This window comes from Sciurus carolinensis, chromosome 14 (genome assembly GCF_902686445.1).
Source record: "Sciurus carolinensis chromosome 14, mSciCar1.2, whole genome shotgun sequence".
Taxonomy (NCBI): domain Eukaryota; kingdom Metazoa; phylum Chordata; class Mammalia; order Rodentia; family Sciuridae; genus Sciurus; species Sciurus carolinensis.
Window position 1 is genome coordinate 34,225,872 of NC_062226.1, and position 22,191 is coordinate 34,248,062.

Consider the following 22,191-nt stretch of genomic DNA (forward strand, 5'->3'; position numbering starts at 1 on the left):
TTCTACAGATTTAAAAATATGACATATTTTGCATTTCAACTGACAAGTCAATGAGCCAAATTCACAGTATAAGCATATTCTCTCACAAGTTTTGTACAGATAGGCAGATATAGTATTTTTAAAAAGTATTTTTAAGAAAGCACAAAGTACGAGATGAATAAAATGTGAATCTTAATAATACAGCATCACTATGCTCTTTCATGAAAACTTCAACATAAAGGAGAAATGCAGTGAACATCATGACTTGTGTCAGGTGGAAACTATCAGGACAGGGTCTCTTCAAGGTTCTGTACTATCAGTACCATCCTCTTGTCTGAATTAACTTGGGTCCAAAGTATTTCTAGTTCTCCAAATTCCAAACCACTTCATTCTTTTGATTTCTAAGAATAAATAAGGATTCATCCCTAACCTTGTATTACAAGAATTAATGTAGTAGTCAGGTGTATGCTGATTAAGAGGCCAGATAAACACAGGTAAAGATATGCTATCTGCCTAGAGTGATACAAAAATTTTAAGTATATAAGCCACTTACTTATATATCTATTAAGTGGACAATGTACTGACAGGGCTAGAGGTAACTTACATTATCCATGATAACTATCCATGAATGAAGGCATACTATATAAATAATTTATAGGCAACTCAAAATTCCATTTCGCTACTGGTCTCAACCTCCTCTTTTCTCTTTACTAACATGGCTAATAGACCACCAAAACTGACAGCAATTTCCTCGCTCCTCTGTTAATTTTCAGTGCCTGACAAGTAGCAAGAAAAAAAATAATAAGCCAAGAGTATATTACACTTTAAAGTCAACAGAAAGATTCTGAAATTGAGACACAAACACCATATAGAATGCGTACCTCCACTATGTGATAATTCAAGGGGATCTTGTTCTTCCCTGGATAGCTCACTAGTTGTGCAGCACTATAAAAAGTACAAATTAAGCTTAATAAGTAAACAAAGATAGTTAAGAAATCAAACAAGTCATTTCAAAAGGAAATCTTCTGAAATGTTCTGGATTTTGATTACTTCACTTAATTATGGCATAAGTTATTTGTCTACCACAAGAAAAAGGAATCTTAAGTAATAATACTAAAGAAGCATAATCAGGTCTATTAATTTAACAGGTTACTAATTTAATAGGGTGGTTCACTCCCCAAATACATTTCTTTCCACTTTAACATCTAAACCAGAACTTTCCAAGGTCTAAGAGTTTATAAAAATAAACTTCCAAAGTGTGGGTATATAAATACTGGAAAAAAGAGCAAAACCATATCAGTACTCATTTATTCCCATAACATTCAAACCAAAAGTAGTTTGCCATTCTAGTTCTCCATACTGCACACAAATATCCACACACAAAAAATGGTATCATAGGCACATTATTATAAAGCACCCAACAAAGTACTATTTCGAAGGTGAAGAGCCTTGAGAAAGTAAATCAAACATTTGTGGTGATTGATTTTAGCAAGATTGGTCAGGAGAATAAATGAACTGATTGTTGTAACTCGTAAGATACATTTTGTTCTTACTAAGCCATCAGAATTGCTCCTCTCCCCCTCTTAAAGAACCACAAAGGGAATTTTACCAAGTCTTCCTTTCCTTCCAGTGGGACTTAATGATACAGTGAAGATTCTCTTCTATAACAAATCTCTCCACTGAATGACTCCCTGGCATAACAGGACCCTGTGGAAAACCAAATATATACAAATACAGACCTAGAAAGCAGATTTCTTTCATTTATTCAACAAATATTTGAGAATTTACTATGTTCCAGACACTATGTTGTATGATGGGGATAAAAATTCAGAAGTGTCAAAGTTCAGCATTTCAGAAAATTTCATTGTTTTGTTTACAAACCTACAATGAAATTAAGTGTCAGTTGGAGTGTTCTTCTATTATATCTGATACCATCAGATGCCATCAGTGCCCATTTTACATACGAATTACTTTATAAAGCAATGTAACTTTTGTATATTACTAGCCCTGCAAAGTCTGACTTATTTTTTTAAACCTTGAAAGAAAATTCTACTTGAACACCATAGACATAAAAAAATGACATATGCACTGAAAGATATGAATATACTGTCTAAAACAAGGTTAAAATACTTCCAAAATGACACTGTTCAATGTTTTCATAAGTATATGCAGAGCATCCAAGTTCAAAGAGTAAACAATAGACTCCTAATGGTGATTTGGGGATTTTACTTTAATCTTCTCTATAATGCCTAAAATCTTTAATAAATACTGTTTAAAGGCCACAACAAAAAATAATCTGATCATCATTTTTAGAGTAACAAGTATTTTGTATATTTATACTCTTCTGGGAATAGATAGATAAGCACATTTACAGAGGCAATACCAATTAAATATAACCACCACAGGAGAAACAAATTTGTGGCTACATTCTAGTTTCCAGTGCATAAATAACTAATTGTAAAGACTTTGGCAGTCTTAAATGTAAACTAGATATCCGGTTAGATATACCTAATTAGACCATTATGTAGTTGTGACTAAAATGTTGAATTACATATGGAAAAGCAGACAGGAGTTGATAATTTTGTATAGAAATCATATACCTGCCAACTGGCATCTAGAGGGTCAAGGCCAAGAAGGCCGCTAAGCATCTTACAATACACAAGACAGCCCTCTACAACAAAAAATTATCTACCCCAAAGTGTCATCTGTACTGAGTATCAGAAACTGCTTCATGCTTACAGGGATATAATAAGAACGGGTATGGTATGTTAGCCACACAAGTTTCTCTTCAGAACCAACCCAGTAATCACTTGCTGCCTAGTTCTAAAGTAGTCGTACGAGTGCAAAGATAAAAATAATTAGTGCATAGTTAAAATACAAATTTTTAAATCAAATATTAACATCAAATAACATTTTCCAAACAAAGTATAATAGCTGCCAAAGCTTGACTTCATAATAAAGAATATGATAGAATGATAAAGTCAGCTGTTAAGGTTTGGATATGAGGTGTCCCCCAAAAGCTCCAATGCTAACACAAGTATGCTCAGAGATGAGATGATTAGATTATGAGAGCTGTAACCCCATCAGACCATCTTAGTTTGAATGGACTGACTGGGCGGTAACTGTAGACAAGTATGCAGTGGCTATAAGGGGTGGGTCACTGAGGGCATGCCCCAGAAGGGATTGTCTTCCCTGCAGGTCCCTTCCCCTGCACCATGTCCTAAGCAGCTTCCCTTTTGCCATGCTCTTCTGCCATGATTTTGTTTCACCTTGGGCCCAGAGCAGTGGAATGATTGACCACGGACTAAGCTTCTGGAACCATGAGCCAAAATAAACTCTTCCTCCTCTAAGTTGTTCTTGTTGGATATTCTGGTCACAGTGACAAAAAGCTGACTAACACATCAGTTTATACTAATCTTTGGGTTTTCTTTTTAATTAAAAACCTTTTAGCATCTGTTTTTAATAATTACACAATATGATTAACTTAAGGCAAGTTGACCTATCTATAGATAGGGACAATCTCTAAAAGTAGGTATTTTTCTTGGGGGGAAAAAAAAAAAAACCTTATTAAGAATAGTAGCTACAATTATTGGGTCTATGCATTTTACACATGTTAATAACTTAATCCTAACAATATTATGAGAAAATACATTATTATTCCTTTAGAGAAACTGAGGCACAGAGATTAAATAATTTGACCAAGATTATAAAAATAGTGTTTGGATTAAATACTATTAAATAGGATTAAAATGCAATCCAATCTGGCCTTCAAACCTACTCTCCTGACCTGCACACTATGGAGTACCTGTAATCTATTTATATATGCTAAATATGATTTCTTATAGGAGGTGATTGTCATTTGTGAAATTAAAAAATTATCTGTATTGCCACAACACTAACAGATAAAAATTACTGGAAAGGTATCTTAGTCATAAGTAAAACAGGATTAAACCACAAGCAGAATGCAACATAGCCCCTTTCTAATACTTTAACTGGTCACATACCTCAGGATCATCTGTGTAATCGAACATTCTGAAGATGACCCTTGGCATTGGGTACACTGAATCCTCAGTGTGAGGAGGTGGTGTAAAAGGAGGCAGATTGTGCTGTAATGCTTCACAGAGGATGCTATCAAAGGCAAGATAAGGTCTTAGGATGTGCCGTTCCTGCCAGCAATCCTTTTTCAATTTCTGAATCTGGGCCCACAGGCAATCTAAATACTAAAGACAGATTAATTTTTAATAATTAATATAAATAACATTTTGACTAGACAAAAAAATCACTATCCTTTTAACATATAGGACACAAAAGTAAGTTAACTTGTAATTACATATGATATAAAACAATGGCACCAAGTTTTTGTTTTTACTTATATAAAATCTGTTTGTTATTATGTCACATGTAGATACATATCTGTTTGAATCTGTGATAGCTAAAATCCCATAGAACAAGAAACTGTTTCAATTACATTCTAACATTTATTAAATATCCCCTCTGTGGCTAGGGCTATGAGGGGCTGAATTCCTGACATGAAATGTGGAAAACTAGCTACGGTATACAAATAGAAGACAAGAATCTACTCAAGGGCTGTGTTTGTTATCACTAGAGACTAAAACTGATTTACCTCTTCTTGTGGATGTGGTTTATCAGCAGTCCAAACCTGTAACATGGGCACATGAGTCTTTTGGCGTCTCCTAATGATAAAAATGAAAATCTATACTTAGGCGTTCAAAACAGGAAAAAACACTCAGTGGTTTTCATAATCAATAAAACAAATTAAAGCATTTAAATAACATTTTTATCTCTCAGATCAGCAGACATAAACTTTTTAATAATGTACCATAATCATCAAGATAATAAATTTATAATCTCAAACATTGTTGGCTGAGGGGTTAATTGGTGTACTCTCTTTGGAAGAATAAAATCTCTTTGGAAGGCAATTTTACTGAACCAATAAACATTTAAATTGTTCACAACCTTAACCCAACAATGCCATTTCCAAGAATTCACTTTCCCTATAAATATAATTGCACATGTACACAAAGAATATATATACAAAAATATTCACTGACGTATTATTTATAATAGTGAAAGTTCTGAAATAAATGTCCACCAACAAGGAACTATTAAAAGAAATCATGGTAGCTTAAAACAGTGAAATACCATACTGCTGTTAAAGAGAATGAGATAGAGCTATATACTTTTATACAACAAATCCAAATTATACTAAGGAAAAAAAGCAAGCGAAGAGCCCATGTATATACTGGACTACCATTTGTATAAAAGAGCAAAGAGCTATACATATGCACACATAAAAGATTCTTTCAGACTTCTTTTAACTTTATTTGTAACCAATAAAACAAATATTAACATAGTATCCAAAGACATATCTATTAATAGGCAGAAAATGATACAACAAAATTAACTTGTGAAACTTAAGAGATATAACCAATATCATGCTGCTGGTTAATTAAACTGAAGTTTACTAACAAGGCCTGTTATTAGTATTATAGCTAACAAGATAAACCAAGACATTTATCATGGCTTGGGAGGGTTAGGCAGTGGAAAGATGGGACCATTGAAATTAAAGTGGGTCATACTGCTTAAACACTTAAGAAGTGTGAGCTGGGTGGAAGATCAGAGAACTGCTATTTTAAGGGCTTGGTTTAGGATTAACTTTTATGAAATAAATATATGTACTAGGGCAGTGGTTTTCCACTTGCAGAATATGTTTGTAATACAGATGCTCAAACCTCTCTCCTAAATAACACAATTCACTAGGTCTGAGCACTTTAAGCACCATAAGTAATTCTTATGCATGCTAATATCTGAGCAACTATTTTACTACGGTATTTTATACCTTTTACAAGCATTTATAAAAGCAGCTTAAAAGAAGCTATGTACCAACTCGTTTGCACTGGCAAAGTAAGCAAACTTATTTGCTTATTTTGGAGTTTGAGTTACGACAGTAGAATGAGAGTACCTAGAAAATGCCTTCAGAAACTCTAGTTTTTTTAAGAAATCAAACTCAATCGGTATTCCTAATATAAAATATCATACATTTATTATATTAGTAAGATATCCTTTATCTAAATAGCAAAGAATACTATGAGCTGTGCCCTTACTTAAGATAGCTTTCAGTGTTGGCAAAGATGCGGTCCATCTCTGCATCTTTCTTTTCGTACAACTCCTTTCCAACCCAGGGCAAAGATGACAGAAATGCATACACATACCAATCCCGTCGCACCTAAAGAATTTTTAGAAAGGTAAGTTTAAAATATGTGCTAGTAAATTTTCATTCATATCTTATTTATTTTAAAAATGAATTCCTATGGAAGCTATTTAATAGAACTTAGATAATACACTTAGCTCATTGAGAGCATTTCCAGATATTTCAATTTTTAGCACATGGAATAATGTGAATTAACATACAGATGTCAAGAGACCCATCAGTATGCCAGGTGACTTACCTTTGGATTAAGCATTTTTAGTGTGATAATCTGCTGTTTCCTTTGGTTTATTGCTAAAGGGTTACAAGTGAAAAAAAAATTCCTAACAGTACTATAGGGATGAGACTCGGCAAATGCACTGCTCTTACCTGAGGCACATCTTCTTCCTGAGTTACACTTACAAAATTTTCAAACATGGCAACCATTGATGGGGCAGCAATCACATGACAATTCACAAGATCAGATAAAAAACGGACCTGTTGGGGTAAACAATTTCTGCTGTTAAATCTAAATGTCCTTCATAATAATTACAAAATAAGCAATCCTGTATGGTCTAAAACATGGTTTGAAAAACTACACTCCAAGAGCTAAATCTAGCCTATTGCCTGTTTTTGCACAGCATGGGAACAAAAAAAGGCTTTTAGATTTTAATGCTTGGGGGGGAAAAAAATCAAAATATTTTGATACATACAAGTTATATGAAATTCAAATTCCATTACCCATAAATGAACTTTTATTGGAACATGGTCAAGTTCATTCAGTTATTTATTGATTGGGTTGCTTTTGTGTTAAAACAGCAGAGTTGAGAAGTTGTGACAGAGACACCATGATGGATAGGAATCTGAATTTATAGGTTTCTATGCTGTGCTACATTAAGAACCCAGACTAAAATATTCTAGCTACTTCAACTTACAATCTCCTTTTCTGTTTGGCTACAAATAATTTTTATTTAACTATGGAAGTGGAAGTTATTAAACATATTTATTGGGTATTCTTGCATACTACTGCTGAGTACTACTAAAGACCCTGTTGTAGGGTACGCACTCTACTGGTACAAGCACAATCTTAACACAAAGGGATAACTCTCAGACTAAAAGGTAAATTTAAAAGTGCCTCAGGAACAGGGGCTGGGGTCATGGCTCAGTGGTAGAACACTTGATTAGCATGTGTGAGGCACTAGGTTTTATTCTCAGCACTGCATATAAATAAGTGAATAAAATAAAGGTCCATCAACAAAAAAAAAAAAAAAAAAAAAAAGTTCCTCAGGAACAGCAACAAAGGGAGGAGGGAAAGGCACCATAAAGGAGATAACAGTTGTGCTATACCATAAAGTTGTATTCAAGTGGTGTGCAAGGAGGGAATTCTAGGCAGAGGGGTTTAAAAACAAGGTATGCCCAGGGATCTGCAAGTAATTTTGATAAAGATGGAGAGGGTGTAGAAGTCAAAGAGAGAAAAACAGGCAATCATGAAAGGCAGGTTAAAGAGTCTGGACTTTAATCCTATAACTCTACCACTGAGCTATATCTCCAGTTCTTTTTACTTTTGAGACAGGGTCTAAGTTCTTTAGGGCCTTGCTAATTGCTGAGACTGGTCTTGAACTTGTGATACTCCTGCCTCAGTCTCTCAAGTTGCTGCAATTCCAGAAGTGCACCACTGTGCTCAAAGTTTCCTGATTATGTGCTCAGTAAAAAAGAATTTGATCACAAATTTCTAACGTGTATATTTATTTATGATATACATGGAATCATTACCAATCTCTGTATTAAGTATCAGAAAGGCTCAATTCCATTCCTATTAAAGATTAACATGAGTTCTAATACTTACTTCCTTCAATCCAATGAATAATTTTGTGTAAGTAGCCACTGTAGACAACAGGTAGAAATTGAAGTTTTAACTAGTGACCGACATGAGCAAAGCCTAGTTACAAGAAAGACCATTCTGGTGCAACTGTAGAAGATAAATTCAAAGGCAGAAAATCTAGATGCAAAAACATCAGTTAAGAGGCTCTTAAGAGCACGAGAGGAAAGGTATGAACTATGCTAGAGGCCTTAGAGACAAAGAAGGGATGGATTTTAGATCATTTTAGGAGCAAAATTGGCAGGGTTTAGAGATACTTACAGTGTAAGGAGGCAAAGGGAAGACAAAACTTAATAAGTTTTCTAGATGAGTTTCCCAGTAGACAGTAGGCACTGTGAGTGAGTTGGGGGAGAGGAAAGAAGGAAATGAGGTGTAAACAATACATTAATTTAAGGACTTGTAGATAAAGGTATCTTAAGGGCTATGCAGATAAAATTTGGGATAGAGGTCTGGAATTCAGGAGAAATGGGGGAGTTAAAGATATGGTTCAGTTCTGGGGGCACTGTCAAATAAATTTGGTTTATGATGCTCTAAGAGTGAATGAGAATGATTCAGAAGACAAAGAAGAAAGAAAAGTGAGGACAAAATCTTTAGAAACACAAAAAAATTAAGGGACAAAGGAAAATGACCCAGATAAAAGAGACTGAGGAACAGAAGGCAGAAAAATCCAGAAAAAATGTGGCACCGTGGAACTCCAGGATTAAGAAAGTGATGTAAAGAATCACATGCTGTAGGAAGGTCACCAAGGATTCAAAGTAAAGAGAAGCTGCTGGATTGGGTACTGTGTTCTGTAGTACCTTTAATGAGAATGGTTTCAAAAGAGCAGCTAGTGGGATGAGTAGGGGCCTGTATTTCAAGAGAAAGGATAAATTAGTTGTTATAGCTCACCCCTTCCCTCTATTCCAATAATGTCATAATATACAAAAAGTAATAACTTACCAAATATACAGCTTCATTATAATTGTTTGCTTTCAATGATTCTTTAAGTTGACGAATCATGGCTTCTACAAATTCTCCTCCAAAGTTGTAATTCCTGGCATTTAGCAGTCCAACTAATGTTGTATAAATTGTCAGCTTCTCAGGTAACAGACGTGCACTGATTTGAGAACCCGTACAACAGGAAGACCCCCAAACAATGGCATTGTTAAGTTGTTGAATTTCATGTAAACCTTTTATCATCCCATTAAATTAGGAATGAGATTATTTTTTAAAAACTACTTCAGAAAAGGCATAAAAGTCATTGAGAAGAGATGAATATGTGGCCCCCACAATGTTTCATTCTGATTCTAGTTATTTAATCCAAGGGTTGAGAAAGTAAAACATGCTGGGGCTGTAGCTCAGAGGCAGACCACTTGCCTAGCATGTGCAAGGGCCTGGGTCCCTCTCCAGTAAACACACACACACACACACACACACACACACACACACACACATACAAAGCAGAGCGGTTTTATTGTGAAGTTATCACACTGACATAAAAATATGCCAGACCAGTTTTTCTACAAATGTGTTTAGTGGAATTGAATAGCAATTTCACATAAAATGGTTTCCATGGTAAAGTATCATGGAAATGCTGGATGAAACAAGTTTCTTTAATGCAGAATCATTAAGGGAACAAAGCATTCCAAGTTTCTAAAGTTAGCTACCCAAATGTCATGGGACTAAAATTCTACTTTGCTTAGAAAAAAAATAAAGAATTTAAATGAGTTTCAATCAAATTCCTATCAGTTAAACTGTAGAATTCTTTTTTCGTTAATTTTTTGTAGTTGTAGATGGACAGAATGCCTTTGTTTATTTTTAAGTGGTGCTAAGGATTGAATCCAGTGCCTCACACATGCTAGGTAAGCGCTCTGTCACTGAGCTACAGCCCCAGCCCAAATTGTAGAATTCTTAATACGGTATTTTGATATAGTCAAAATTTGGTTACATCTCAGTTGCTTACTCCAAGTGGACTGATTTCATTAAAGTAATTTGAAAAGTAGAGAAAAGGATCACAATTTTAAAAAAGGATTAAAAAAAGCAAATGCTGCTTCCTAAGTTAGGCAGCCTTTAGAAAATAGCTCAAAAAAAGCAAATAAAACTCATAATAATTCAGTGGAACAAAGATTCTCATATACTTTTTATGTTTTCCTAAGGTACTGACCAGAATATTTAGAGACAATTAGGTCTTCAGAAAATACTTGTGTTAACAGTAAGTCATGCTCCCTGAAGTCCTCTCACAGCCAAAATCAGAAAAGAACATACCAACCAATACCAGCTCAGCCCTAAACAAACAAACATGACTTCCAACAGAGTTTAAACATAAATGCTATTTGTCTTTTTAAAGTAATTTCAAAACAGAAAGTTATCTTATGGATAACTGTAGCAAAATGATCTTCTTAATAGTTTCTTAGTCTAAGGATATATCTTTCCAAATATTAATTGAATTCTTTTTAAAAATTAAAAATCTAACTATACTTTAATTAAGAGATTTAAATGAAACACACTGATAGTTTCACTTTAGATGTAACTTTTAAATTTCAAAAATGAGCTGTATTTTAAAATAACTGAAACAACCTAATTCAGAGAAAGATTATGCCTCTTAATAGCTTCAAAAAGCATCTTCAGTCTCCCATAAAGGGCTATTACTTGAGTTCTCAAAATTATTTGGTACTGATTAAAAATATAAGCTAAACTCTGTTTATACACTTACATATACAGGCTTTTAAAAAAAATCTCTGAATGAGAAAGCATCTACTTTCTTATTGGAAGTCAATTCAAATTATTCTAAAGTTCTAAGTAATAGAACATAAGGAAAATGTTCAATCTTACTTCTATTTACCCCTAAAAAAAAAGGGGGGGAGGGGGGGTTTACCAAAGGCCCAAGGTCCTTTCATTTGTACAAATTTTCCAGTAGAAAGAAAGCCAGTGATATATGGAATATAAACATATCTTTTGAACATTTCCCAAAGCATTTAAGAGTAGATAATACATTATCACCTGGATTCATAAATCTTTTGCATACATACACTGTACAAAGAAGTCTTAAGATCTTGCTCTTGTAGTTAGGAAGATCGGCTTCCAAAACACCAGCCAAGCCTTCTAAGTTGCTCTCCAAAGAGCAGGCACTCTGTAGAGGATACCACATCAACTATCAGTCAAGAACTCATCAATGAGTGAATTAAAATCAACATTTTCTAGATGACTATAAATCAATTCAGGTAGTTACTGTTCTTTTAGAAATTCACAAAAAAGAATGAATGAAAAAAATGAAAAAAAAAAGGATGAATGAGAATTTTAAAATAAGCAGTCTATGGAGAATAAGTATTAGAAATGGAGAATATCATGAGATCTATTCCATCTTACTAATTCACTATTTGGTTTTGGGCAAATTAGTATCCTCGAGTATCCAGGTCTGGTTTAGGTCATTTATAAACTGAGAAAATTATTTCCTAGGTTCCCCTAAGGATTATCTATGAAAATCGCTAATTACCATCCCATGTGTTTCCATATGCATTCACTTTGGGTACAGATGCATAGCAATATAAGCTTTGCCTAAAACTTGGATCATCCAGTTTTCAGTTGCAGAAATTAATCAAAGCACAACCAGGAACCTAAACCCACTGTAGCCTATGCCTATCATGGTACATACCTTTTCTCCTACTTTGCATATTAAAGATTCCAAATGATCTTCAGTTTCATTTGCATCAGAAGTCTTTCTCCTTTTGTGTGGCTGTCCACCTATTTCAGCAACATAAAAAAATTTAACATTACATGATGAATCTGCTATCACAAATTTCATTCCACCTTTTAAGGCTTTAATCTCTTTTATACCAGGCTCTACTTTTGTTTTGACATGGAGTACAAGCTCTTATCTGATTCTCCATTTCTAACTATGCTACATTAAGCAAGAGTCTCCATTGCATAAACCGTAACTCCAGTGTTTATGCTTAGTTGTATAAAGAGTGTCCATGGAGCTATGCAATGCAGCAGCCATGTCCACTTCTGTGCCACGTCCACTTCTGGAATGGCATCAACAACATGCTAAATAGTCAGACTGCTCAGGTACTGCTACTTCTGTTCTTTCAACTTGAGTTGTTTACCTTGTTCACTGATCCTCAGTTGCTTATCCTAAACCTGTTAGCACAAGTAGAGTTGTATTTGTTAATCTAATAATAATGAAACTTAATTTTTACAGAAACTGTAAGGGTGCAAAATTAAGATGAATGCTTTGGAAATTTTTGGTTAAAAAAAGAAACTGTTGCATTTGCATTAGGTATAAAAATAAAACTTCAAAAATTGGGAAAAGAGAAGCAAAAACATTAAGATTTCCTGCTTTTTACATGCCTGAGCTTTTATCTCAACTCTTTAATTAATAGTTTTGGTTTGAGAACAAATAAGTATCATATACATATGAGTACTATATAAAATAACTGGTGGAAAAAAGTACCATACATATTTTTATCATTTTCTGCTTTAACTGGGTAATTATTGATCCTAACTCATTTAAAAAACTATCACAAATCAACCTCAAGCTCTGAATGGACTATTGTTCAGACTTCCCTTTGTTCCTAGTGATTTCTTACCATTTTCTTTAAAATCTCAACAGAACCATCTGAATCCTTTTTGTGAAATACATTAAGACTTTAATATAATTTTTAACTACTAGAAGTTACTTTATTAGGACAGCACAAGGACAAGGCAACAATAGTCTATAACTGCTGGTAATCTCTCTTAATGAACATCTACAGTTGGATATATGGTTACAGATTAGACATATATATGTGTATGTAAATTTTATATATATATATATATACACATATATGACATATAAAATGTATAAAATTTTGATTTTCTTCAGACCTGAAGAACTAACGGAATTGAACTATTCTTATAGAGTTCACAATCCTCATTTATCTCTGGAATATTTGGTTGAAAACATATGGTGCTTCTCATAAAACACAGCACTTAAAATATTCTAAGTTCAGGATGTTAAAAGTCTCTTTAATGACTGAAATAATCTTCTGACACCATATGAACTTAAGCTAAATAAAACCAATCTACTACTGATCTAACAGAACTCGAGGATGTATTATAAAAGGTTACATACAGTGTTTTGACTTCCTAATCGCCTTAATTTCCATTATAATATGGTTTAAATAACCACTAAATATAATTTTCAAGGAATAATGCCACAAAAAGTATAACATGGATGTAGGGGAACAGTTGAGAGGTATTCCTGTAGACATCTGCCTGTGTAACACTGTGTGCATGTAGGACAGAGAGGGATCAGTGACTCTAATTCTTAAGTAAACATCAAAACTAAGTCACATCATCTATTAAAAATCGGCTACCCAAAGAATGAAAAGGTCTTTTATTTCCAAGATTCATTCCCTAGAAAAAATTGACTATTTGATGCAATGTTTGCATAAGCCGTCAGGACATTAAAACAGCCTTCTTCTAAGCAGTGGTTCTCATTTGGGTGCAGATCTAGCCATCTCCAGAGACATTTTTAGTTTTCGTAACTGGTGGAGTCCATTTGGCATCTAGGGGTTGGAGGCCAGGGATGCTGCTAAACATTCCACACTGCATAGGACATCTCCAAACAACAAACAATCCAGCCCCAAATGTCAATAGTGCTGATGCTGAGAAACTCTGTTCTAGAAAGTGGAACATACTAATAGTGTTCTTCAAAACCAGATTTCAGTGAGGCTGGAAGAATGCAGATGCTGTGAAACTGGCTGAATGAGAGCAGTTGTTTTTTAAACCTTAATCACACTGTTCCCTTCATTCTAGTCCATCTAATTTGCAACCTTTTTAACCCATCTCCACAAGCTTCCTAACTTAACTATCTGGATGGCTTGCTCCAGTTTGGACTCAAACCTTGTCTTTAAAACAACCTCCCAGGTTCTCTTATAAGCTTGACAAGGGGTAAACAATGCTGCAGAGAGAGAAGGCAGGATTACTGAGGAACAATGAGAAAATGCATGAGTATTGTAATCTCTCAACTATAACCATTTCATTTTAGCTAACTAAAGGTTAAGTTATTTGGAGAATGGTAGGAGGTAGAAAGTACAAAGAGGTAAGCAACATCCTACTTTCACCTGATATTTGAGAGAATATGTGGAGGAGGGGGGCACTACAGACACAATCTCAACTCATAGACAAGATACTGAATTCAGAACAAAACTTGGGTGAAAGCAGAGCAGTAGAATAAAGCACCTTAATTAAAACACTATTTGGGCATTTAGATGATTTTATATCATGTATCCTCAAGAAAACAAGTCTATGGTAGCTCCAAAGCAAGAACAGTTTTATAGTAAAATGTAACTACATAAAAGCCGTATATTGTAAGTGACAGTTATGTACTGCTACTTCACTTGGATGGATATGGCTAGCATAGAAATAAGAAACTGTTCTTTATTAAAACCCACCTGAAAGGGCCTTAATACAAAAATAAATTTTGCCCAAATTAATTAGTAGGCAATCCTAATCTTATTTTATTTACCACTACTTCTCCCTTTTTTGGAGTGGGGTTAGTGAGGGATGCTGGGGACCAAACCCAGGGCCTTGTACATGCTTAGCATGCACTTTATCAGCAAGCTACAATCACAGACTCTCCCCCCCATCCTAATTTTATATGAATACATTGTATTATTTCTATATCCTTATTAGAATTATATGTGCTACAAAAAATTTTGGACCCACAAAGTGGAAATCCTGTAAAATAAAGTAAATTAAAAAAAAAAAAAAAGTAATATATCTTGACCCTGCAGATTTTAAAGAGGTAACCATCAATTCTGTAACAAAGTATATTCTTCTTTGGAATAACAAACTTCACTTTTATTCACTTTTTTTTTCAAAATTAAGTAAAAAAATCAGTCACAGTCTAAAAGATAAGGATCTAACTCTAGTTCCAATGGGGCTATATGGTTTTTGGCTAAGATTTTGAACATCTAATCCGTTCAAAACAAAATAACATATTTAACACTTAAAAATGCATATTCTACAGCAACTGAAACACTTCAGAGACATTTATAAGGAAGCTAAGGAATGAATTAGATTTAGCATTGGATTAATATCCATATGTATTACTTTCTATTTTGGATATCCCTTTCCTTGTCTGTAAATGACTACAACATGAACTTCATTGTTATAGTCTCCTAAACCTGTTTCCATGAATCTTGGATAAGCCAGTTTCAACAAAGAAATATTTTTAAATTGTCCCATAAGGTCTGAAAGGTGTGACCCTCTGCTATCCCTCTGTTCATATCTCCTACAACTTTCACCTCACTCATTCCATTCCATCAACACTAGCCTTTCTGCTGTTTGGTGAACATGACAGGAATGCCCCAGACTTAAGATCTTTGAACTGAAGCATTCCCTTTGTTTTGGACCACTGCTTTCTGCCACAGAGCATATGCTTTCTACCATACATCCTGCAGGTACTTGATCAGATGCCATCCTCAGTAAGATGTTCCCTGACCAACTTCTTGTGACCATATTATAATACATATTTGTTTTTGTCTCTCCATACTAGGAGGGAAGATCCACCTTTACATTGTCTACCACTGTACTGCAAGTAGTTGAGACTGCTGGTGAGTTCTAACTGATGGATAATACAGTCCAAGGTGAACTGGTTCCAGAATATCACTCCCCTCGCACATACCAAAATCTGAGGATGCTCAAGTTTCTCATAAAAAAAATTGTATGGTATATGCATATAACCTACACAGTATACTTTAAGTCATCTGTAGATTAATACCTAATACAATGTAAATGCTATGTAAACAGTTATTATACTATATTGTTTAGGAAATAAAGACAAGGAAAAGTGAGCACATTCACTACTGATACAGTTATTCCCCCAAATATTTCCCAATCTGTTGGTTGAATCCACAGATGCAAAACCTGCAGATGTGCAGCCTACTGTATACAGTCAAGCATATGGAAAAGTCACAGCAGTCAATGACTGTTAAGGGCTGTTAACAGTCCAACAATGCTCAGATATGCCCATTTAATTCTGATGGTAGTAATTCCTACCCTACTGTTAAAAACTTTCTATAATATTTCAACTTCTTTCTTATTTAAAAACAAGTAAGTAGATGACAAATTAAAAGAAAAGTTTCCAAAATATTAGATTCAGATCACTGTTTAGGGTAAACCACAGAGGATCATTACACAAATTGTGGCAATTTACAAAAATTCCAGATTTAGCATATTATCAAAGAGGAACTTATAAACTGCCTCTTCACTACTAAATTATTTAACATAATAAACTCTGCTTAATGAATGCCTTTTTTACATGTCTTTGTCTTATTTACTCTGAAGTTCCTACATGATCAAAATAAATAGTGATCTAGCTGCCAGCTGGAGTAAAAGAGAAGCCAATTCTAAAAAACCTATGAAAGCCTCCTACTAACCAAAGCAAGTTATATTTCCATATATTCACATTCTAATTTTCCAGGTTGCCCTCTGGTGACATTTTCCTTCCCTTTACAGATAGTCTACAAGTGAGATTGACAAAAATGGACAAAGAAAAGAAAGCACAAAATGAGCAAAGAAAATGGGAAGAAGTGGCTAAAATTTCTTTAAAACCCAAGAGATGACTTCAAATGGATAAGTTTTTGATTAGTTCAAAACACAGCATACACATATTGTATTTTCTATGCCCTGTACAAGAAGCCTCCTGTGTTAAAAATCAAAGCATCAGTTACACTTATACAATGGAGAAAGCCCTGGACTTGCTCTTACTGCTGTCTGGGCATTGATAATTGGGTGTGTGATAAGAAGGCTGGACTAGAATATTCTCTCAAGTCATGCCCTTGCAGACATCTGGTGTTTCACTGCTAAAACTAATCCATGTGATTCTGCCTCCATTCCCAACTGCCTCAACATTTCAGGAGAGAAAAATGTTAGTGGAGAACATGTTCAATTGAAAATTTCTATTATTTTTTCTTTCTCTGTCGGTATCTGCTGGAGTTTTTGTCACTTCTGAAGCATTAGCAAATGATAATAAACAGCATCATGACCCATTGGGTACATGTATAATCTCCTTTAACCCTCATAGAAATCAGAAGAGATAAATATCATTACTTCCATATTACAGACTAGGGTTTAAGGAAGTTATACACCTGGGCAAGATCACAAAGCAGACAAATAGTAGGGTCTGCCTTTGAACCTAAATGCTCTGGCTCCAAAGTCTTGCTTCAACTATTTTGATAAAACTCTCTTCAAGGAACAAAACGCTGAAAAATATTAACAATTACTCTGAAGTTTCACTCCTTTCTACATGGCTGCGTGTTCTCCACTTATTTTAATACTTTACATAAAGCAAGCACTTTTTCTGTTTCAACTAACAAAATTATTCTTAATTTTACAATTACAACACCATGACCTTCATGAACACAATCATCCAAATGGTCCTAAGAACCTCTAGTCTCCTCTTAGTTTTCCAGCACTCTTTCTTACACGGAAAAAACATGCTTAAGATCAATCTAATGTAACAAGGGTCTGCTTACTAGTGACCTCGTGGGTGTGGAAAAAGACAAAATTCTCTCCCTGCAGTTTAAAAGAAGGCAAATCAACACATAACTAACACAGGTGTCGAGTTCGGATTGCACTTCATCAGATCTGTCAAGGCTTTGTTCTTGTCTTTCTGCAAAGTCTTCAAGAACCATTTTCACGTGCAGCTTTGAGGGTTTAAACCAAGCACTAGGACCGTGAGACCCCAACACTGACCCTCAGCGGCGACAGCCCAGGCACGGGTGCACATCCTGATCCTCGGTGCATGGCCAGATCCAGAAGAGTCCTTAGAGACCACGGGTCTGCCTACGGGACTTGCCAGGCCTCCTCTCCCCAGGAGGCAGAGAGTTGGCATCGCTGTCCAAAGCCGCCCAGTCTCACCCGCGCTGTGCACCCCCTTCCCTCCAAGGGCCCCCGAACGCTCCCGGGGAGACAGGTTTCCCGTCCCTTCCCAAAGACCCGAAGACCAAGTAAGCCCAACTCCGCTCCCACCGAGCGCGTCCTCGGCGGCCAGCCGAGGGCACTCACCATCGTTCTCGTCGCTGTGCCGCCGCCGCGACATGTCGCCCGCCCGTGCGATGCCGAGCCTAGAAGCCGGGCGGGAAGTGCCACAGGAACCGTCGGGCCGCCGGCCGGCGCGAGGACAGCGGCGAGGCACTCGGAGGGGCCGGCGCGCAGGCGCACTCGCTCCCGCAGGCTCCCGGAAAGCGCGAAGGGAGAGGCCGCCGGTGGGCGCAGAGCCGGCGTCTGGAGGCTCACTGCTCTACAGGCGTCTGGTCCGCACGCAGCCGCCCCCTCGGGCTTCCTCCGCGGCCGGCTGCTTCCCTCTCCCGCCTTCCGCCCTGTGTCCTTCCGGGGCCACGCGGAAGGCGCCGCAGCTCCAGCCAGCCAGAGCACGCCGGCCGCGAGCCAGGCCTGGAGACGAGTGGTGCACGGGCCGCTGAGTCCCCGCCCGGGCTTCGGGCACGCCCACGGGCTCCGGTGCCCCGCCCCCAGCGTGTTCCCGGCGGCCCTTGCGCCGGCAGCCGCGAAGACTTCCGGAGCGAGGTGACGTCGCGAGCCTGGCGGACGCGCGGCTGTGGGCTCGAGGGCGGGGAAAGGCAACCACTGCCAGGCAGAGGCAGGCCCTCGGAGAGAAACCTAGGAAGACTCTGGACTGGCTGGTAGGTGCTCATCTTGCTTCCACCTGCCGGCTTTTGTCGTCTGGGGAGAGCTGGCGGGGAGGTCGGGCCAGCACCTCCAGCGCTGGGTGCTGCCTGGCTGGAGGCGGCGCCACTCAGGCCCCCCATCTGGGACGGGCCGGCAGGTGCGTAAGCTAGCCTGCGGCTGCTCTGGTGGTCTTACCTCTCACCTGTCTGTGCTGATTAGTAGGGACAAGTGATGGTTTCAGTAGTTCGTTTCCAGTGGTCGTTGGGTTCTTGTTTACGTGTAGGGTATGTGAACACCCCCTGCCCTGACGTCTTTGATGAGCACCACACTGCCTTGAACCTTCCTGGCCTAAACTATTTCTCCTCCGGTCTTACCCATTTCAGTAAATGGCATCATCCTTAAATTGCTTAATCCAAAAATGTAGAGAGGAATCATTCTTAGGTCTTTCACTTCCTGTAGAACCTTTGTCCATAAATCCTGACAGCTGTACTTTTCAAATCAAACCCATGATCAGATCTCTTTATTCCTTTGTTTACAACTTTCCATGAACTTTCTGTTGCAAGCTCCAAACCAGGACCTGTAGGTTCTACGCTCATCTCTGCTCCAACCACTTTTTTGCCTCTTGTAATGAGTCAATCTTGTTCCCATTTTAGCAATTTATATTCACTATTTCCTTTACCTGAAGGTCTCTACTCCTAACTCTATATGTCTGACTCTGGTCATGAGAGTTTCAGCGCAACTATCAGGTTCTCCTTGAGGCATTTCTCTACTATTCAGTCACTGCTATTTCATTCAATGAGTATTGGACTGTGTTAATATTTAGCACTTCCTGTGCACTAGGCAGTGTTGTATGCTGTGGATGCAGAAGTGAACAAAGGAAAACCCCTCCTCTCTTGGAGCTAAATGTTCTAAATGACCCATTAAGGGCACAAGTAGTGGAATCTGAGGTAGTGAGCAAATGGAGGGTAGTGGAAGATAAGATCAGAGAGATAAGGGAAAGGAATTTTGTGAGGACTTTGGACATTATCTGAATTAATTGAGAAGCCTTTGGAAGATAGCCTGACTTATTTTTAAGTTACTGCCCTGGTTCCTACAGGAAGAAGACTCCTAGGCCATTGCAGTAATTCAGGCAAGAAATGTTGGGGAACTGAACCAAGGTCGTAGTGAAGGTGGTACAGAGGTGTGCTTTGATTGTATTTCAAAAACAAAACTGATAGAATTTTCTGAAGGACTTGATGATCTTTTGAGACAATCAGGAGCTGAGAATCACCCCACAGTTTTTTGTCTGAATATCGGGAAGAATAGAATTGTCTTTTACTGAGATAAGGAAAATTAGAGAACTGCCTGTTTCATTTGGAGGGAGTACATTAAAAAGTTTGGTTTTGAACAGTTGCCTTTGAAACCAAAGCTAGCCAGTGGGTAGATGAAATTGTAGTTCAGGAGAGAGGCCCAGATTGGAGGTACAGATTTGGAGATGTTTAGTATATAGTAGTCCAAATACAAATTTCCTCTTATGTTTGCCCCGTCTTTTTTCCTCTTTTAATGGAAGTTCAGATATCTACCAAAGTAGGGAAAACTGAAGAACCCCCATGTACTCATCACCCAACTTTGGTAATTATCAACTCATGGCCAACCTGGCTTCACCTATTTTTATCTCCCCTCTCCACTTATTTTGGAGCAAATTTAGTTTTTTTAAGTCCTTGGGAGTGAATGAGATCATCTACAGGGTGAATGTAGACAGAGAAATTCAACATTTAGAAGTTGGAATGGTAAGGAGAGTTCAGCAAAGGGAACTGACACTATCTGGTATTTTCATGTTTTTATTATTTGGTTTTTTAGTCTCTCCTTACTGACTCCAAGAGAGAAGAAACTTTAGCAGTTTTATGGAGAGTTGCATTCCCAGTACAGTTCTATGTGCCAGGCACATAGCAGAGACTCCCCAAAGAATAGTTCCAAATATAGATATAAAGTAAGGTGAGGCTGAAAGAAGATTCAGAATAAAGGGAGGTAATTTGGGGGTTAGTGAAAAAGCTGTGTGGAGATCAAAAGGCATGACAGTGTCCTTTTTAGGATCCAACCTTGGAAGTTACATAGACTCACTTCTGCCATACTTTATTTTGGGGCGCAATTATGGGACTTCCCAGCTTAGAGAGAGGGGAAATAGACTAGAAATACTTCTGCAACCATTTTTGGAAAATATAGTCTGCTGTAACTGATATTTAGAGAAATCAATTTAATGTTAAATTTTTAATGTGGCATTACATTAAATTGAATATTAACAGTGTAACTATTCATCAGACCACAGTATGTGCCAAACATGTTATATATTCCTTTCTAATTCTGTAAAGTAAATATTTTCATCCCCAATTTGCAGATTTAGGGACCAGACTTCCTTAACATGACTCCAAAAGCATAAGACATAAAAGCAGGAATCAAAAATTGGGATAGATTTAAACTAAAAAGCTTTTTAGAACTCCGAGAAACTAAATGGTTTGCCTACGTTCAAATGCTTGGGACCAGCTATACGATAAGCCAAAGTCTCAGTGCTTCTTGTTTCCTCTTAGCATTTGTCACCTGGAACAGATTTTATAAAAAAATCAGAATGTTGGTTGTAGTGTATCCATCTTGACAAGATTTGGCCACAGTAATACTTTTTTGATATTTCTTCTGGCTTATTCAAATGGGTTCTGAAATTTGGGACAGAAAGAACAAAGTGTTAATAATGGAAGATTATTACACCGCTTGGTTGATTTTGGTTGTACCTGGTGCTTTTCTGGTATTTATGGTAAATGTGTACATGACTTGGTCCCTAATTCAGATTTCTGCTCAAATGCTACTGTTTCAGAAAGGATTTCCTACCCTCTATGTTTAAAGAACTCCTTCATCCCTCTGCCTCCTACTTATTTTTCTTCATAACCTTTCCCAGCATCTGGTTTTTTCTTTTTTTGTTATTAGGTTCTTCATGTCTTTACCTCTCTCCACTGGAATATGTCTTTCCTTTTTCATTCACTGCTATATCCCTAATATGTAGAACAGTATGTAGCATTGAATACTTGTTAAATGATACTATTGAATGAGCAAATGAATGAACAGATAACTTGAGCTACTGGGTCTATGCAGATTTGCATGATTGAGTAGCTTCATATTTACTTTAGGAAATAACCAGACTTTGGCATTTTTTCTCTTGCTTATGTCCTAGGAAGTACTAAATTGAAAGGAATTTCTGCCCACTGCTTCAATCAATCCAGATGCCTTCTTCAACTTCATCAGACCAAGGAGATGACCTGGAGGCCTGCATTTTAAGATTTTCTGACCTGGATTTAAAAGATAGAAGTCTTATTAATTCCAGCAGTAGTCTCAAAGCAGAGTTAGATAGCAGTACAAAGAAGAAATACTCATTTGCAAAGAAAAAGGTAAAATTGCAATTGATGTTTTCATGACCATGTGTATATAGTAATGCAGGTACCTCTAA

General features: G+C 36.9%; 2 protein-coding genes across 5 annotated transcripts in view; one reads left to right on the forward strand and one right to left on the reverse strand.

Annotated features, from left to right (window-relative positions):
- Ncbp1 (nuclear cap binding protein subunit 1) overlaps nt 1–18,481 on the reverse strand; it is a 38,378-nt gene extending 19,897 nt beyond the window's left edge. Inside the window, exons 1-10 of one of the 2 annotated variants that reach the window (XM_047524344.1) lie at nt 18,099–18,481; nt 11,698–11,786; nt 11,075–11,175; nt 9,006–9,162; nt 6,578–6,685; nt 6,105–6,226; nt 4,604–4,673; nt 3,984–4,199; nt 1,589–1,686; nt 861–924 (exon numbers count right to left, since the gene is read on the reverse strand). In XM_047524344.1, coding sequence (XP_047380300.1) covers nt 861–924; nt 1,589–1,686; nt 3,984–4,199; nt 4,604–4,673; nt 6,105–6,226; nt 6,578–6,685; nt 9,006–9,162; nt 11,075–11,175; nt 11,698–11,786; nt 18,099–18,132 — 1,059 coding nt within the window. In that variant the 5' untranslated portion in view covers nt 18,133–18,481. Of the gene's footprint in view, nt 1–860; nt 925–1,588; nt 1,687–3,983; nt 4,200–4,603; nt 4,674–6,104; nt 6,227–6,577; nt 6,686–9,005; nt 9,163–11,045; nt 11,178–11,697; nt 11,787–18,098 lie in introns of those variants that run through there. The other variant, XM_047524345.1, reaches the window with a different exon arrangement.
- Tstd2 (thiosulfate sulfurtransferase like domain containing 2) overlaps nt 18,475–22,191 on the forward strand; it is a 29,309-nt gene continuing 25,592 nt past the window's right edge. The window contains exons 1-2 of one of the 3 annotated variants that reach the window (XM_047524348.1): nt 18,475–18,733; nt 21,923–22,132. In XM_047524348.1, coding sequence (XP_047380304.1) covers nt 21,968–22,132 — 165 coding nt within the window. In that variant the 5' untranslated portion in view covers nt 18,475–18,733; nt 21,923–21,967. The other 2 variants (XM_047524346.1, XM_047524347.1) reach the window with 2 other exon arrangements.